The 18,608-nt window shown below is 34.2% G+C and overlaps 1 protein-coding gene across 6 annotated transcripts in view; it reads left to right on the top strand.

Moving 5' to 3' along the window:
• DMXL1 (Dmx like 1) overlaps positions 1-18,608 on the top strand; it is a 132,524-nt gene that overhangs the window by 8,630 nt on the left and 105,286 nt on the right. For all 6 annotated transcript variants that reach the window (XR_008618103.1, XM_028493157.2, XM_028493154.2 and 3 more), the window contains exons 2-5: positions 4,906-5,031; positions 7,895-7,966; positions 10,797-10,875; positions 15,520-15,652. Coding sequence is in view for 5 of the 6 variants with exons in the window: in XM_028493157.2 (XP_028348958.1) it covers positions 4,906-5,031; positions 7,895-7,966; positions 10,797-10,875; positions 15,520-15,652 (410 nt within the window). In the remaining variant the exon portion in view is untranslated. The remainder of the gene's footprint in view (positions 1-4,905; positions 5,032-7,894; positions 7,967-10,796; positions 10,876-15,519; positions 15,653-18,608) is intronic.

Below are 18,608 nucleotides of genomic sequence, written 5' to 3' on the forward strand. Positions count from 1 at the left end.
TTAGTTTCAGGTGTACAACAAAGTGATTCAGTTATAAGTATCTATTCTTTTTCAAATTGTTCTCCCAATTAGGTGGTTACAGAATATTGAGCAGAGTTCCCTGTGCTATACAGTAGGTCCTTGATGGCTATCTATTTAAAATATATATACTACAGTTTATTTATGCATTCTATTATATGTTTGAGTTGGTTCTACTTTGGAGCTTTTATGAATAGCTATGAATGTTCTTGTACATGTCTCTTAGTGTACATATAGACACATTTCTGTTGGGTATAAACTTAGAGGTAGAATTGCTGGATCATTGAGTGTGCCTGTGTTTAGCTTTCCAAAGTAGCGGTACCATTTTATTTTACTTTCGTATCAGCAGTTATGGGAATTCTGGTTGCTTTACAGCCAAAGAAGTCATTTTTAATTATAGGAAGAAATTAGGGGACAATTATTAGATTCACATCATGTTTATTTATAAGGCATTGTATGGCAGCATAGCAGAAGGAGTAAGAGCATGTTCTTTCCCATTAGTTATAACTTGCTTTCAGTCTCATTTGTGTCTCATACTAGCTCTGAGACTTGAGCCAATTACTCAATCTAAGTTCGAGTTTCCTTATCAGTAAAATGGATTGATTATAGTAAATATCTCACAGGATTTGTTGTGAGGATTAAATGGGATACCAGTGAAAAGCACTTAGCATTTGGCCCTGTCAAAAAGAAAAAAATAGGCTCAGATGACTACAGTGAATGAAAGATAGAGGAAAGCACAAAAAAGTGCCCCCCTCCCCACCCCACCTCTTTTTCTGGCTGTTTATCTGTATCCTTTATCACACTGGTAAACATAAGTGTTTCCCTGAGTTCTTCGCACTGTTTTAGCAAGTAAATCCAAGGGGGAAGAGGTCATGGGAACCTTTGACTGGGACAGAAGTTGTGGGTAATCTGAGGACCTACTACTTGTGATTAGCATCTGAAGTGGAGGGCAGTCTCAGTTAAGGCTGAGCTCTTAACTTGTGGGATCTGATGCTGTCTCCAGGTAGATAGTGTCAGGACTGAGTTAAATTGTAGGATACTCAGTTGGTGTCACAGAATTGCTTGCTTGGTGTGGTTAAAACCCGCACACATCTGTTGTCAGAAGTGTTGTGAATGTGGTAATAATGTGAGAGCAAAGGATAAACACGGGAGGAAGACTAGTTTTTTCCTTCTCACTCTCCAAGGCTGCAAATATATAGTCAAATTCTGTGTTCATAAGTTACTTAGTTCCTTCCTGCCTTCTTTCTTTCAGTGTAGATATAGTATTTGTTTGAAATGTAGTTAGTTCCTTTGTTTCACCTCCCTCCCGTTCTGATTGATTTAAATCAATTTTTTGAATATGTATGATGTTAACATGTTTCAAAAGTCATAACTAGTGTCCACTGGTAGATGAGTGGATAAAGGTGTGTGTGTGTGTGTGTGTGTGTGTGTACATGTATACACACACAGTAGAATATTACTCAGCCATAAAAAAAAGAATGAAATCTTGCCATTTGTGACAATATGTGGACCTGGAGGGTATTATGCTAAGTGAAGTAAGTCAGACAAAGACAAATACCATATGATTTCACTTATATGTGGAATCTAAAAAACCAGACAAATGAACAAACAGCAGAACAGTAACAGACTCATAGATACAGAGGACAAACTTGATTGCCAGAGGGGAGGGAAGGGGGAGGTGGGAGGGATAAGTGAAATAGGTAAGGGAGATTAAGAAATAGAAACTTCCAGTTACAAAATAAATGAGTCATGGGCATTAAATGTACAGCATGGGGAATATAGTCAATATTTGTTCGGTGACACATGCTAACTAGACAATGATGATCACTTTATAATGTATGGAAATGTAGAATCACGGTGTTATGCACCTGGAACTAACAGAGTGCTGTCGGTCAATTATACTTCAAGTTAAAAAGAAGTCGTAAGTATATAAAAAGTTATACTCAGAAGTGTTATTCTTTGCTTCCACTCCATCTTCTCCCCCTTTGTAGGTATCCAACTTCATTTTTCTCTAGTTTTATTCTCCCTTTGTTCCTTTTTGTAGCAAGCCAGGTACATATGTTTTATGTTCCTTGTTCCTGACACACAAAAAATTGCCATATATGCTCTTTTCTACTTTTTTTTCGCTTTATAATATCCCCTAGAAATCACTCCAAGTCAGTTCATAGATTTCTTCCTCATTCTTTTTATAGCTGTTTAATACTCCATCGTGGCTATGTACCACAGTTTATTCAACCAGTAGTCTGTGCACAGCATGATTTTTTTTTTTTTTTTGCGGTACGCGGGCCTCCCACTGTTGTGGCCTCTCCCTCTGCGGAGCACAGGCTCCGGACGTGCAGGCCCAGCGGCCACGGCCCACGGGCCTAGCTGCTCCGCGGCACGTGGGATCCTCCCGGACCGGGGCCGAACCCGCGTCCTCTGCATCGGCAGGCGGACTCTCAACCACTGCGCCACCAGGGAAGCTCCACAGCAGGATTTTTAAGGAGATGTTTACACATTCTTGAAAATGATTAAGAAATGGAACAAAACACAAATAAAGTTTGAGTCTTTAATTCATTTTATATTTAATTAATTATACAGTCAAATAAACTATAAAAATTAAAATTCTATAGTCAAGAAAACCAGGAGGTTTTTTTATTATAAGCCCCAAGGATAATAGTCAACTGATGAAGTGTGAACTGCAGTTGGTTATTTTCTTTTTTTTTTTCCCCATTTACCAGTTTATTGCCATCCATTAGTTATAACTCTGAAAGAAGAAAGTGAGAACTGAATGACAGAGATATTCCAGATGAAGATCAATAATTTTTATTCAATTTAAAGTTTATCAAAACTGGGGATAGATAGCTCTGCACCTTCTAGTACTGTCATTAAGGAAAAATTAACTGACAGGCAGTGATAGTATAATAGCAGCAGCAAAAGAACAAGGGTAATCCAGAACTGGATAAGTCTTTGAATGATCAAGGTTTATTTGTATTATAAGTTGGCATCTTTCTATAGGGCTAGATGTTTATTTCTGAGGTAACTTTGCATTTATCAAGTTTATAAATGTTTACTACTTGTTGAATTAAACAGTAATTTTGTGAGGTACTTCAGTATTCATGTAGACTTAATTCAGGAAAACTTAGAGTCCTGATTGACAAAAATAGGTGCAACACAACCTCTGTAAGTAGATAGATAATTGCAGGTAAACCAAAAGAAGGGAAAGTTATGAACACATTTAAAAATATATATATATTCTAGTTAATGGAAACTGAAAAAATTTTGCTTAGTGAGGAGGAAATCTAAATTGTAAACATTCCAAATTTAATACAGTATTTTGGTAAACAGTGACAATCAGTATTTTATCAAAATTTAATATTCAGGAGAAAATCAGTTTCTAAAATATTAAGGTATTTTAGAGTGTTGTTAATGAAATTTTTCATAAATTAGTTTTTGGAATTTATTCTGGCTGTTAGTCTTGTGACAAGCCTTATGATCCTATTGTGGATGTTTACACCTAGGTGAGCAGACCATCATGAGGTTTTTTGTTTGTTTACTGAGTCAGTTTTTCCACTGTGTGGCACTAGTAGAAACAGACTTGATTTTCCCTAATTCCTTTTAGGAAAATTCCAGACAAGCATGCTTAACTAGGGAAGTTCCTGTTCTGCCATCAAAATAGCACTAGATCAAAAATCAAGAGATCAGAGTTCTCAAGCCCACTCTGTCACTAAGAAGCTGTCGGCCAGTTTAGGCCTCATTTTCTTGTTGGTAATGTGAGCAGATTTATTTGTATTTTCTTTCAAGTCCCTTTTCTACTATTTTTTGGTAGCGTGTACAGAACCATTTTGGCTTAGGTAGGAATTACGGTCATGAAGTGTATATTAAGTATAATATTTTTTACATTAAGTAAGGTGTATGTGTATGTGCAAAAGTGATGAGAAAGTAAAGAATTACTAAAATTTTAAGAACTTAGGGTGGAAAACAGTTTATGATAGATATTTTATTTTCAGAATTATGCTGCATGTAAATTCTAGGACGACAGCCACGTGCTCTTAAATGGGAAGAAACTCCTGTGATCTAAGAGCAGAGAACAAGATAAACTTGAACCCTACCTTTTCATCTTGGACCTTAACTTGTAGTAATGGAAATGGATAACAAGCAAGATATTTACAAATTGTGATATATGCTATGAAGAAAAAAAAGAGTAGTGTGATGGAAAGTAATTAGGGGAGGGGGGAAGAATATTGATCAATATGAGTATATTCAGGAACTGAGACATGAATGTTGAAAAGAAGCTAGTTAGACAAAGACCAGGCAGATAGAAGGAAGGTAAACCACCTTGAGGTGGAAGAAGATTTTTATGCCCAAGAAACAGAAAGAAGGGCAATGTAAGGGCAGGAGCCAATTGAGGGAATGAAAGAGTAGCTTGAGATGGATTTGGGGAATTAGGACAATCATTTAGGGCATTGACATTGGTAAGAAGTTGAGATTTTATTCTAAGTGCAATGAGGAAACTATTGAAGGGAAAGTTACTTGGTGTAATAAGCATTTTTAAATGATCACTCTTGTCTTTGTGTGGAAAGGAATTAGAGGGAAGCAAGAATGGAAGCAGTCAGAGTGTAAACAATAATGCAGGAGAGAGATTATGGTAGTTTAGATAAGGGCAGTAGCATTCAGTGGAGATGGAAAAAGTGAAAGGAATCGGTATATATTTTGCAGAAAGGACTGACTGATGGGACTATATATGGGAGGTAAGGGGAATAGTCTCAAATAATAAAGATTTTTTAAAATATTTAAAATTAGTCTGTTAAAACATAATATTTAATGCCAGTGTTTTACATGATAAATATTTTCTTGACAATTTTATCATTTTTATTTTACTTTGTTCTTTTTTTTGTTTGTTTTTAGGCTTATGCATCTGGATGTGACATTGTTATACTGGGAAGTGATTTTGAAAGACTGCAAATAATCCCAGGAGCTAAACATGGAAATATTCAAGTAGGATGTGTAGATTGTTCAATGCAACAAGGCAAGGTTTGTAATCTTGTGGTGATATGAGATTTGTTTTGAATATGGTTTTTGTCAGTATAGTCTCTGAAGTATCTATTTCCTGTTGAATTAGTGACTTGCTGTGTTTCCAAGACAATGTAGCTACAGATTTCTTTGGCTCTCTAAGATGCCCTCTAGAGAACAAAATTCCTGACTCAGATGTATCTTAGAGATTGTCAGGAATTCTGTTCTCGTATAATCTTGAAATATAGCATAGTTTTCTCCATGAATTGACAAACAAATGTAATATTTATTACCTGTAGAATAGGTGTAAAGCTTACTTATTTAAAAATTGATTGGATTGAGGGACAGGAATGACAATAAACTTCAGTCTATTTAGAAATAAGCCCTGAAAAGAAATTATTGTTAGAGTCCTTTTTTGTCTGTAAACCGGTAGTTATCTCCTTGTAACTTCTAGATAAACTTTGTACAAAAATGAACATAAATTGTATAATTTTTAAAACAATTTATTCCAAGTCTATAAGAAAAATGAAAAATTTAATTTGAACTTCTGTTTACACATGGAAAGTATAAAGTTACCTTGAAAGTAAAAAAGCAACAAAAACAAAAGAAGCAGGGCATATGATTTAACATCAGGTTAAATACAGTTCTATATAGTACCAGAGTTGGGAGAGTTATAACTTATAGGCAGTATAGTATATAGCTTAATATAGCACCATATAGGCATAGATGACCAGGCCTAGGTACAGTTGTAGCTAGACTACACTGAACTTTGCAAATTTAATTTTTTTGCTAGATACTTAATTAATGTATATTGTTTGACACTATGATTCTACCAGAACTTTTTGTGTGAGAAATCAAAATGGACCCAACCTTATTTTTTTTAATGTAATCATTCCTAATAAGCCTACCATTCTGAAAAGTTACTTCTTGGGACCTAGTTTAAATATACTCATAACAAAGGAGTTTCAACTCTTGTACTCTTTGCCTACTTTTTAGACTACTGTTCTTTTTGTTATTCCTATGTTCCTTCCTTTCAGTAGAGTTACAGGTATCTCATCTGTCTTTCTTTTGTTCATGCCTTTCATTCTCACTGTACTACAAAAGTGATTTTTATTATGGAATGCTAAAAATCCTTGAGACTTTTTTCCCTTTCTCTTCATGTTTGTTTGATCTCCTAGGTCTGTAGTTCTGTAATCTTGATTGTATGTAAAAACTTACTTATACCATTTGGATTCACATAGGGCTTGTTAATGTTGGAAATCTAATTTTAGTAATTTTCAATATGAGTTATCTTTTAATAAGCTATATTACATGAAATCCAGGTTAGAATGAAGAGGTCATTTGATTTTATAATTATTCTAATAAAGGGTAAATTTCCTTTGTTTCACAGATATCAGTATACTCAAATGATTCCTTAAGGTATCAAGATGAAAATTTGTAGATTTTGGTACTTGGGATTTCTGTTTACCTTTTAGAAGGAAATGCTTCTTGATACCATAGGCATCAATATTTTATCACTACTGTTTTTTTTATTTGTAGTACTACCAGATTAATTTTCCTAAGAAAACTCATCTGCATTTGACTTGTTATTCATTTGCTTAAAACCATTCTTAGTTTCCCATGAACTTAGAAAAGTTCAAATTGTTCACCTTGGTTTGAGACCTTATTGAACCCACTCACACCTGCCTTTTTGGCCTCATGTCCATTATTTCTCTCTTTTACCTGGGCTGGTGGTCAGTCACCTCCCAACATACTTGACCTCTTTTAATATTTACTCTGGTGGGGACTTCCCTGGTGGTTCAGTGGTTAAGACTCCACACGCCCAATGCAGGGACTCCAGGTGCAATCCCTGGTCAGGGAACTAGATCCTGCATGCGGCAACAAAGATTTCACGTGCTGCAACTACGACCCAGAGCAGCCAAATAAATATTAAAAAAAAAAATTTACACTTGTGTTCATACTATGCCCTATTTCTAAAATTGAACACTCACTGCATTTTGAAATCCTATCCACATTTAAAGACACAAACTAAGCACTCCCAGGTGAAGTCAGTGCAGATGATTTCTACCTTCTAAGACCTCAGAACACTTTAAAATATCCATTGAAAGTTTTTTTTTCCATATGTATGTTACATCCTCATTTCATACTCTGTCTTCGCTAGATTATATGTTCTTATTTTTATCCCTGATCATTCATTCTATATATATATCTATCTGATTTCTGATGTTTTAATATTTTTCATTTGTGACTCACTCAAGGTATAGTAGTAGCTACCTTATGAAACAGAGCCAGCAAGGGTTATGCTTCATTGATTTAAGAGTAAATATTTGAAAGGTACTCAAATAAAATAGAATACTGAAAAAATATGCTCCTTAGAGAGTTTACAAAGGAATAGATCTAAGTTTTACTTCTAAAAATTTAATATACACCGACAGAATTCTGAACTTTGAAGACAGATAACATAAAAACTTGATTTTTAAGTCATGTCAAATTCCATACTTGACAATGAAGACATCAATACATTTTCTTCTGTGAGGAAGGGAATTAACATTTACTATGCATCTTATATAGATAATTCTTTACCAGATGCTTTACAAATGTTATTTCAACCCTCAAAATAATCCTATTAGGAAGATAGTATTATACATATTGTAAATATAGATACAGAAACTAAGGTTCAGAGAGCTTAACTTGCTGGTACAGAGTGACAGCACTGGGATTCTGATCCAGATATGGTAGTCCCCAAAACTGACATTCTCAAGTATTGGTGAAAGAAATTTTGTGTTGGGTATTTTTTAAGTTATACTATACATTTCTTTTGTTCTTTTGATTCATAAGTAAGTTAACATATCCGTAAGTTTTCTTTCTTTTTTCTTTTTAAAAGATTGCAGCATCCTATGGAAATGTTATGTCTGTTTTTGAACCAGTTAACCTACCGAAGCAAAAGAAAAATTTGGTCAGTAATTCATCTTTTTCTTTTAGAAATGAAAATGTGTTGTGTATTAAAAGATACCATTTTTAAGAGTACAAATTAGAGTGATCACGTAAATCAGTATAAATTATTCACTGTAATTAAAGACAACATGTTAAATGCCACTTCCTTATTAAAGATGTATGTTTCATTGAAGTAGAATTAAACTAAATTGTGCTTATGAATTATCTTGAAATGCTTTTCTTTTTTTCCATCTATCATTTTTTTCTTTTATTAAGTATTTGAAGAGTCAACAACTTGAAACTTGTCAGTTACTTTATTGCTAGTTGCAGACATCATTGTCCAGTCATATGTGGCACTTGTTCTTTGTTTCTGTGATCTACTTTTATGTAGTTTTTTTGCTTTATATATTTTGTTCTTAAAGTGACATGTTTTAATTGCAAAGTCTTAACCTACCCCCTGAACTTACTTTCTTGCACTTATTACATCATGTAATAATTGTTAGCAGGTCAGTGAATGTTTTTTTAATAAAGAAACTATATTCAGAAATAGTTCCTGAAAGTTGGTTAAAACTTTATAATTTATAAATATTGAGGTTATGTGGTAGATTTCTTGGGTGTTTAGATGCTCTTAAAGATAACAGACAGAACAGGCTATTTTATCCATCTCTCCTGAAGGTTAAACTAGTGATTTGAACCATGTGGAAGAAGATCAGCATGGTGTGGTCTAAAGAGCATTGTAGTAGGAGTCATAGGACTGGTTTTTTTCTCTGCTGCTCTGTAGCTATTGAAACTAAGCAGGTCAACCTTAAGAGGCTCTTTGCTCAATTCCGAAATTGGTTAATGTTTGTTTATTTTTGATGTCAAAGACTGGAAATGTGTTAAATGTAAAGAATTAAACAGTGTGTCAACAATAGATTTACCTTATATATCTTTTAATAGCTTTCATTTCATTTTCACTTAGCTCATTAGTATCTTACAAATTCCCTCTGACTTTGTTGGGCAGCTGTTATTTCTTTTTTATAAATAAGGCAGCAGAGACCCAAAAATAAGTGACTTGAGCAATGAAACAGCTATTGAGCCCCAGAACTAAGAGTGAAACCAGTTGTCTTGATTCCTGGGTGTGAGCATTCTTTTTCCCTACCTTGTGTTAATGAAAAATATTTTCTCTGGGTTAATTGATATCCATTTTAAAATTTCATGGAAGGAGAGTCCACAATTCTCTCCTCATTTCTATTTGTGTTTATATATTACCTAATGAATCCAATGTTAGAGGCTCTTACACCCTTATGAGTTAGTAACTGATAGCACTAAAAACAAATTTTAAAGGTGGTTGCTCCATCCAAAACACTGTATTTTAAATAAAACTCAATAAGTATTTGTTGAATGAAATAGCTGACTTAAAAAAAATCAGTTATGTTAAAATGCCTTTATTGATAAAGGTAGAATTGAGATTTCAGGTTTTGCCCATTTTCTCTTGTACTAATTATAATTGTTTAATATAATAGTGTAAAAAATTCATTAGGAAGAGGCTTGTTTTTTGGTAGGCAGCACTGACTTTGCAGAGAGGGTGAAAAAAAACATGATGAATAAAAGGAAAACTGGATCAAATGGAAAAATCATAAACATGGAAGATGCACAAAATCTTGAATTCCAGGATATAGTCTCAGAGAATCCTTAGAGCCTCATAAAAAATATTATATTCTTTTATTTGTACATTCTGGAATATTCTTTTAAGATGGTGGTTCTTCACAAGAGGTACACTTCAGAATCACTATTTGATACGTGTGTGCAGATCCTGCCCTGGGGAATTCTAAATGTATAGGTGTGGGATTGTGCCTGTGTACTGTACATCTAGATCTAGAGGGAGTTCTGATGTGTGCTGTGATTGAGAGCCATTCCTGCAGGGTAGTGTTTCATAAAAAGCATATTCTGCAGGCCACCTGTATCAAAATCACCTGGAGATGTTGGTTTAAAGTACAGATTTCCTGTGCCCAGTTCTGGAACTTTTGAATCTGAACCTTTGGGCATGGGTCTTGAGCATTTGAATTTTCAATAAACATCTTAGGCTGTTTTCATACTTAAGTATGGGAACGACTACATTAAGATAGTATTTATGGATCTCAATCTATTAGAGGTTAGAGAAGTCAACTTAGTAGGCCACAACCTGAGTTTAAAAGAAAATGAAATATAATAGAAAATGTTAAGAGTGCATCACATGTAGTCAGGGTGAACTTAGATTGCATTTATGTGTGTATGTGTGTGTGTGTGTTCTGGGTTATAGTGCAACATGTATTTCTTACTGGTTTGCAGGTTAAAAAAGTTTGAAAAATATTGCTTTAAGGAATGAAAAGCCCTTAAATTATGTAATGTAAGGGAAGTGTTAACATCTCTTATTCTGAATCTTCACACATACCATACGCCCTCAGGTGAAGATGAAACTTTATAGAGGAGGAATCCTCAAATAGCAGACACAGACACATTTAAGACACAGACACATTTAAAATTAAACCTTTGTAACTATAATAATAATAAAGTAATAATTATAACTTTAAAGTCTGAGGTTAATATATATGTTGTCCTAGTTGACAGATACTTATTGGTTGTTTAAATATACTAAAGACAGTCTTTTGGACTTCTAGGAATGGATGTTCTCTCACTGATCTCCTCCATCACATATTCCTTATTTTTCTTGACTAGCTGAACATTTTATTCTCTTTAAGTATGACTACATGGTCAATTATACCTAAAAAAAATGAGTACATGTATTATTAAAAATAATTAGTGTCAGTATGTACATTTGACAGAAAAGATGCCAATAATTACTGACTAAATGACTTTTTTTAAAATTTTAGGAATTATATAGTCAGTGGCAGAAAAGTGGCCAATTTTTTCTGGACTCAATAGCACACAATATAACTTGGGATCCTGCAGGTAAGAATACAAGAAGAATTAACTGAAGTGAAATAACACTTGTCTAGGCTATTGCTTTTTTTTCTTACCTTCATATGTTTCAGTTCTGCTTTGTGTGAAATGGTGGGGAACACAAAAGTAAGTAAAACAGGTTGTGCTATTTTAGAGCGTATACTGAAATGAGGAAAATATGCACCATAATAGTGTCCAGCTATTGTAGGAATACCTGTTGTTTTGGGAAGGAGACACTAATTCTTTGTGGGGAACCAAAGTTCCACTGAAGAGGAGCCTTTTGCCATGAGAGTAGATAGATTTTGACAGTGAAGGTGGGGATAGGTTGAGGAAGGAAAAAAGAAGTGAATTCTAAGAAGAGATAATGTGTATATGTATCAGTTATCTATTTCTGCATTAAAAAATCATCCTAAAGTCATTTTTACCAATTTACCAGAGTGAGCAAAGGAACAAAGAAAGAAAGCATAAGATATATTCTAGTGATGGTTAGTACTTTCATAGAGGCTAGAGTGAGTCTGGTGGTGAGATAAGAATATAGCATATATGGAAAGCCTTTACAGTCATGTAAAGAATTAAAGAATTTTAATTTAATTCTTTTTAATTGTATAAAATGTATAGGTTTTTTAAAATGGCTAGTGACAGGCTAAGATTTATGGTTTTGCCAGATTTTTCTGGTAGCAGTAACTTAGAATGATCAGAGAGAAGAGGAACAGGACGATAAATACTGTATTATCTATAATTACCGTTGGAAAGTATGCATTCACAGTAGTCTGAATGAGAAATAAGAAGTTGTTTCAGTGTCTTTATCATAGTAGGTGCTGAATTAATATGGAGTGACTAATGAAAGGAATACATGGATATGAAATGCATTTAGGTAGTCGAATTGACATTACTTGACAACTGGATTTCATATTACTTTGAGAGTATCTTTGATCACAAGAAGAGTGATAGGTAGGAGTTAGAGATAGTGGAACATAGTTTTATTTGGATGTATGGAATTGGAGATGCTTGCATATCCTATAGCAGTATTCATTAGATTGTTAGAAATTTGAATCTAAATTTATGAAAGAACTTATCTTTGGAACATAGAACTAGAAGTCATCAGTTAAGATAGATAAGATAAATTTTAATATAGTAGATAAAATGGCTGAGAAAAATGTTAATTTAGAATATGAAGTTCAGAACCTTGGGAAATTATTTTGGAAGGTAAAAGAGATTATCTTAGATTAAATAAAAATCACATAATGTTTTAAGATGTTTTTTCTCATGAGGTTGATGCTTACTAGCTGGTAGCCTACATGTATATTTTATGCATTACAGTGAAAAGAGTGAAAATTTGACCTGGGTTCAAATTTGGCATTTAGTTCAGCACTTTGTATATAACTCTACTCTGGATAGGGTCACTCATGTCCAGTTTATGCCTGTTTCTTCATAAGATTATTAGCAGTGTCACCTTTACTTTCACAAGTGTTCCTATTTGGATGATAAATTATATGGTTACTCTGTGGTAGCACTACAATTGCGGAGCACAGGCTCCGGACGCGCAGGCCCAGCGGCCATGGCCCACAGGCTCAGCCACTCCACGGCACGTGGGATCCTCCCGGACCGGGGCACGAACCCACGTCCCCTGCATCGGCAGGCGGACTCTCAACCACTGCGCCACCAGGGAAGCCCATGATTCTTTTTTATTCAGTATTTTATTTATCTTTAGGGGGTCCATCATATATTAAGCTCTCAATAAATGTTTACATATATGACTACAAGTTTTGTGATCATGAGCAGATTACTTAACATATCAAGAATGGTTAACTCACTTTAAATTAAGGTAATATCTATTTCACAAGATAGTTTTTTAATGATCAGATATGGTAGTATATATGAAAGTACTTGGTACTTTCTGTAAAAAGGTATTTATATAGGTACTTACCTATAAAAATATTGTTAGCAAGTGAACTGGCTACTTGAAGTCTCATGAATAACTGTAATAAAAACATTTATTATTTGAATTGAGTGATATTTCTTTAGTAATGACATAGTCGTTGCCTGGACTTTTTGCACCTGCGGTCTGTAAGTACTAATTCTTAAGAAGGTAGTATTGATATTGTTATTGATATTAATAGTATTTTAGTTCTTCTTAAATCATCATTACAGAGTAGTATTAGAAGATTTTATTTATAAAAGAAAATAATTTACTTATTTTCTTAACATATCTAGTAGTGACTTGCCAATATTTCATGACCGTTATCTTTTAAATCATGATTTATTTAAAATTCACATAAAAGTTTATCATTTTTCTTTTTATAATCAAAAAGTTTAAAATTTAAGTGGTTTGGTTGAGAAATGGGTTATTACTGTAATATATATTGGGGAGCTATTATTACTTTTGTAAATGAACTTTGTAATTATTTATATAAACAGATTTAGAATATATTAAGTGAAATACTAGTATTTTGGTTTTGATGAATATTTACTAATTAGTATATGCCAGGTATTGGGATATAAAGAATATTTTTCAGATGGTGCTAGTAAACTGACTTTAGTGCCTTTGTGTTGTCTCCAAACCCACTATTGCATCTTTCTTAAATCATAAGACTTACTATTTTAGACTTAATGCTTTTTTTTCCTACTTTGATATCTATACTTCTGCCTTTCTGTTCAAATCAATGTATTATGCCATACCTTACCTACTTTTGTTTCATTCCATAACTGGGATGAATTATTTTGTATTCTATATTAATTTCTTAATCCTTCATGGGTTACCTTAGTTTCACCTTTAGTTTATGTTAAAGAAAACAAACTTGTCAAAACTGAACTCATAGATACAGAGAACAGATTGGTGGTTGTCAGAGGCAGTGGGCTGGAGTAGGGTGGGTTGGGATTGGGGAGAGTAGATGAAATAGGTGAAGGTACAAACCTTCAGTTATGAAATAAATAAATCCTGGGATGTAATGTATGACATGGTGACTATGGTTAATAATTCTGTATTGTGTATTTGAAAGTTGCTAAGAGAAAGTAGATCTTAAAGTTCTCATCACAAGAAAAAAAATTGTAACCATGTGTGGTGATGAATGTTAAGGAGACTTATTGTGGTGGTCATTTCACGCTGTATACAAATATTGAATCATTATGTAGTAACCTGAAACTAATACAATGATACATGTCAGTTACATCTCAGTAAAAAAAAAAAAGAAAACATATGTATGTTGCTAAGCTGAACAGTGGAATGACAACCATATTTAAATGGAATGTCTCATTAGTATCAATACTTTCTGGGCTGTTTTTATCTGTCTATAAGACTTTCCTCCTAGTTGCTACTATTTATTGAGCTTCTGCTAAGTGCCTAGCCTGTGCTAGATATGTAATACATATTATAGCTAATTCTTACAACAGCTCTACACAAATTTCTAATTTTATAGGTGAGAAAATTGAGGCTCAGAGGTTGCCCAACTCGATCAAATTCACATAGCTAATTGAGTAACTTATTTGGGATTTAGACACAAGGATTTCTGATCTAAAGTCAGTGTTTTGCCACAGACTCACTTTTTAAATAAAGTGATCTTTCCAGAGAGATAGAATGCCTTATTTATTGTCAGCTTTTTGGCCAAAATTGTACCACCTTTATTTTCTTTGATAGCACAATCTTCTACTCAATTCCCCAAGTCATAAAGTTGGAATCTGTCCTTGAAACCTCTTGTACCTCTCTGTTTTTTTACTTGGTGTCATGCCATGAAAATTCTGTTCTTTTTTTTGAAATGGCTTTTAAATCATGCTTATTACTTTAATATTTGATTCAGATCCTCATGATTTCCCATCTGTATTTATTATAGTCATTTAACCAGATTTCCCAGCATCTTACGTTTTTCCTAATCTTGCCTATCTCTAGAGTTATAAAGAATCGTAATTTACCCGTCTTTGTTTACTGGAGTTTTTGAAAGTATGTGAAAATTATGGGTTATCTCTCTAGAAAAATGCACAAGGTATACCTATAACTTTTGCATATATGTCATTGGAAGGAGGTTTATGGGCATCTTCATGTCCATCTGTTGACAGCCCCTCCCAGTTGAGACCCCTTGTTCTAAAATACAGATCCACTTATGTAAACTACACCCCTCCTAAATAAAACCTTTAACTTCCAACTACCTATAACAAACTCTGAACTTTTTATGAACCTCAGAAATGCTTCACAATATGATCCCTTTTTTCCAAACATTTCTTTTTCTAGGTCTACTACATACCTTGTCCCTTAACCATAATGAGATTATGAGGCATTCTCTGGAATATATTTGAACTTGCATGTTTCATGCTTCTGTTCATAATATTTCTCTACTGGAATGTGAACCCATCATGAAAAAGGACCGTCTTTCATTTCTTATTGTATTGCCAGTGCCTAGCACAGTGCCTGTTACAAAGAAGATGCTCATTAAATGTTTGTTGGATGAGAGATGATAAGATCTGTTCCCTTTTTTGTCTAAGCTTCTTCAACAAAGTTAAAATATAGCCTTACTCCCCCATATCCCAAATCTCTTTTTGTTATTTGACTTTCTTAAAAAGTTGTATTATCTTTACAGTATTATATAAAACTCTTTAGCATGTACTTAACTCACTAATTAAATACCTAAATAATAATTGGTGAATGATATATATATTTTTTAGGCAATCGTCTTTTAACTGGTTCTAGCTGTTTGCAACTGTGGTCCAATGCTAACTTGGAGAAATCAGCTGAAGATGAAAATCCAGATAAAACAGATCTTAACTTTGGGGATTGGAGATGCATTTGGCATTGCAAGTAAGCAGTTAATTACGGGATTAAACCAATAAACCTGTTCCATGTGGTCTTATAAATGCATTTTAGTTGGTGTAAAACCATACTAACATAAAAAGTATTGATTTTGACATGCCTTTTCTTATATACAGAGGATTTACCATTTCCCATGTTCTGCAGACCCATTTTTACTTTTTTAAAATTTTTGAATGAAACAACTAGGAAGAAACATAGAAATGTGTTAGGCCTATATGAAGATAGTTAAATAAGAACTTGCTAAATTATACAAAAGGAGACAGAGACACCTGTCATGCTTTTGAATGGAAGTTTTCCTGTTGTGAAGAAGTATATTTTTCCCAGACTAGTCTGTATGTTGAACATCATCCTTATCAAAATCTCATTGGAATTTCTACTTTTGAGCATAGTTCAAAATTTTATTTAAAAGGACGAATATGGGAAAATCAGGAAAATCCTGAAAGAAGAAAAGAGTGAAGATATACATTATAGTAAAATGAATTCTAAAGCTACAACTGGTCAAGGAGTTTGTTGTTGATACAGGAACAGATAGATTAGGGTCCAGGGTTAGGCCCGATTATACATGGAGATTCAGTATATAAGGTGGCATTTTACATCAGTGGGGCAACTTGCTAGCTCTGTGGAGGAGAAAACAACGTTAGAATCTCTTTCATACTTGGCACCAAAATAAATTTCAAAGGAAGAAGAAGCAATATCTGTACAATGAAAAAATTTTAGAAGAAAGTATAGGTGAATTGTCATAGTTTAATACTACCATGTCCAGTGTGATAGCAACTAGCCGCATTTCACTTGAGCCCTTGAAATATGGCTAGACTTAATTGAGATGTCCTAAAAGTATAAAATGAACACTAGATTTCAAAAACTTTGCACAAACAAAAGTAAAACTCTTATTAAATTTTAATTGATTCCACGTTAAAATGATAATATTTTTGATATATTGGATTAAATAAAATATACTTAATTTCACCTGTTTCTTTTTACTTTTTTAAATGTCGCTACTAGGAAATTAAAAATTACATATTGAGCTAACATTTATCATTTATGTTCTATCACTGTTGGATGAGAAGTGCTGTTTTAGAGTTATGGAAAAAATTTCTAAGTATGACATCAAAACTAGAAACTGAAAGGAAAGAAAAGGAAAAAATTAATAGTTTTGTGTATCAATAAAAAATTTCTGGCCTTCTCTGGTGGCGCAGTGGTTGAGAGTCCGCCTGCCGATGCAGGGGACACGGGTTCATGCCCTGGTCTGGGAAGATCCCACATGCCGCGGAGCGGCTAGGCCTGTGAGCCATGGCCGCTGAGCCTGTGCTCCACAACGGGAGAGGCCACAACAGTGAGAGGCCCATGTACCGCAAAAAAAAAAAAAAAAAATTTTTCTGTAAAGTAAAAAGACCATAAGGAAAAGAACCAAAAACTTGATGGGAAACATGTGCAATTTTGGGTTAATGCCTTTTTTAAAAGGAGGTCTTAAAAATTAACTAGAAAATAACAGATATCTCAAAAGTTAACAAAAATGGACAATGAAGAGAAAATTTTTTTTGAGAAAATTTTTATACAGTAGTACATATGAATAATGAGCATATTAAGAGTTGATTGACCTCACTCAGAATCAAGAAATGTGAAATGTCAATAAAGAAAAGAATGAATAATACCTATTTTGAGTGAGTGGAGAAAAGGTATTTTTATATACTGTTAATAAGGGCATACAATTGGTATCATCTTTCTGGAGATCAATTTGGAAGTATGAATCAACAGGCTTAATTTTTCTTATGCCCTTTAGATAGCACGTCCAAATTTCTCTCATTCATTCAACAAATATTTGTTGAGTGCTTATCATGTTCCAGACAGTGGTAAAAGTGCTTAGAATATAGCCGTGAACACATAGAGAGATAGACAATACACCAGTAAATCAGTATGACAGGATGTTAGGAATGGCATTCTTCCTGAGTCAGTTTTACATATTTTTTAAAATTTTATTTTATTTTTTTTAAATTTGGCTGTTGGGTCTTCGTTGCTGCATGCGGGCTTTCTCTAGTTAACGGCGAGCGGGGGCTACTCTTCGTTGTGGTGCGCGGGCTTCTCATTGTGGTGGCTTCTCTTGTGGCGGAGCACGGGCTCTAGGCGCGCGGGCTTCAGTAGTTGTGGCTCGCAGGCTCTAGAGCGCAGGCTCAGCAGTTGTGATGCACGGGCTTAGTTGCATGTGGGATCCTCCCAGACCAGGGCTCGAACCTGTGTCTGCTGCACTGGCAGGCGGATTCTTAACCTCTGTGCCACCAGGGAAGTCCCCTGAGTCAGTTGCATATGAAGCAGTAATAGGGTATAAATCAGATACCAAAGTCAGAGTAAGGCAGACCTCCTATATACATAGAATATACAAAGGAGATTTCAAAGGAGCTGGTTCCGTGTTTTTTTGCATCCCCTCAGCCAGATCATGGGTGTTAAAAAGGGTTTACATGTAGAGAGGAAATAAGATTTTGCAAAGATAGTTCTTTAGAAAGAGCTAATGGGGGAGAGAAGAACAAAGAAGTGCTATTGTGCCTTCACTGCAGATCTAGTAAGGGGCTTCCTTGGGTTGAACTGAGAATTTGAAATGTATTTCTTGCATTTGGGAGAGGGGAAGGATCTTAAGTTAAATCATAATCAGAGTTATACAGTGGTAACTTGGACTAGACATACTAATTGTTTATTTGAGGTGGTTTGTTATTTAAGTAAGCAATAAAGCCTTGGACTAGAAACTATGCCAGTTTTATTTTAGGATCAACTGAAGATTACACTAACTGGAATACGTTTCAAAGTTGGGTTTGATCATATATTTGTGGTGCATTTAGAACACTGCTTATACCTGTTAGATGAGGACCAGTAGGTACGGTAGAGAATAATTAAGTAGGGAAGGGGGAAGAATAGTAGAGGTGAGGTTTGAGTATAGACCTGAAGGAAGTGAGTG

Source organism: Physeter macrocephalus, chromosome 8, assembly GCF_002837175.3.
Source record: "Physeter macrocephalus isolate SW-GA chromosome 8, ASM283717v5, whole genome shotgun sequence".
In the NCBI taxonomy this organism is placed as follows: domain Eukaryota; kingdom Metazoa; phylum Chordata; class Mammalia; order Artiodactyla; family Physeteridae; genus Physeter; species Physeter macrocephalus.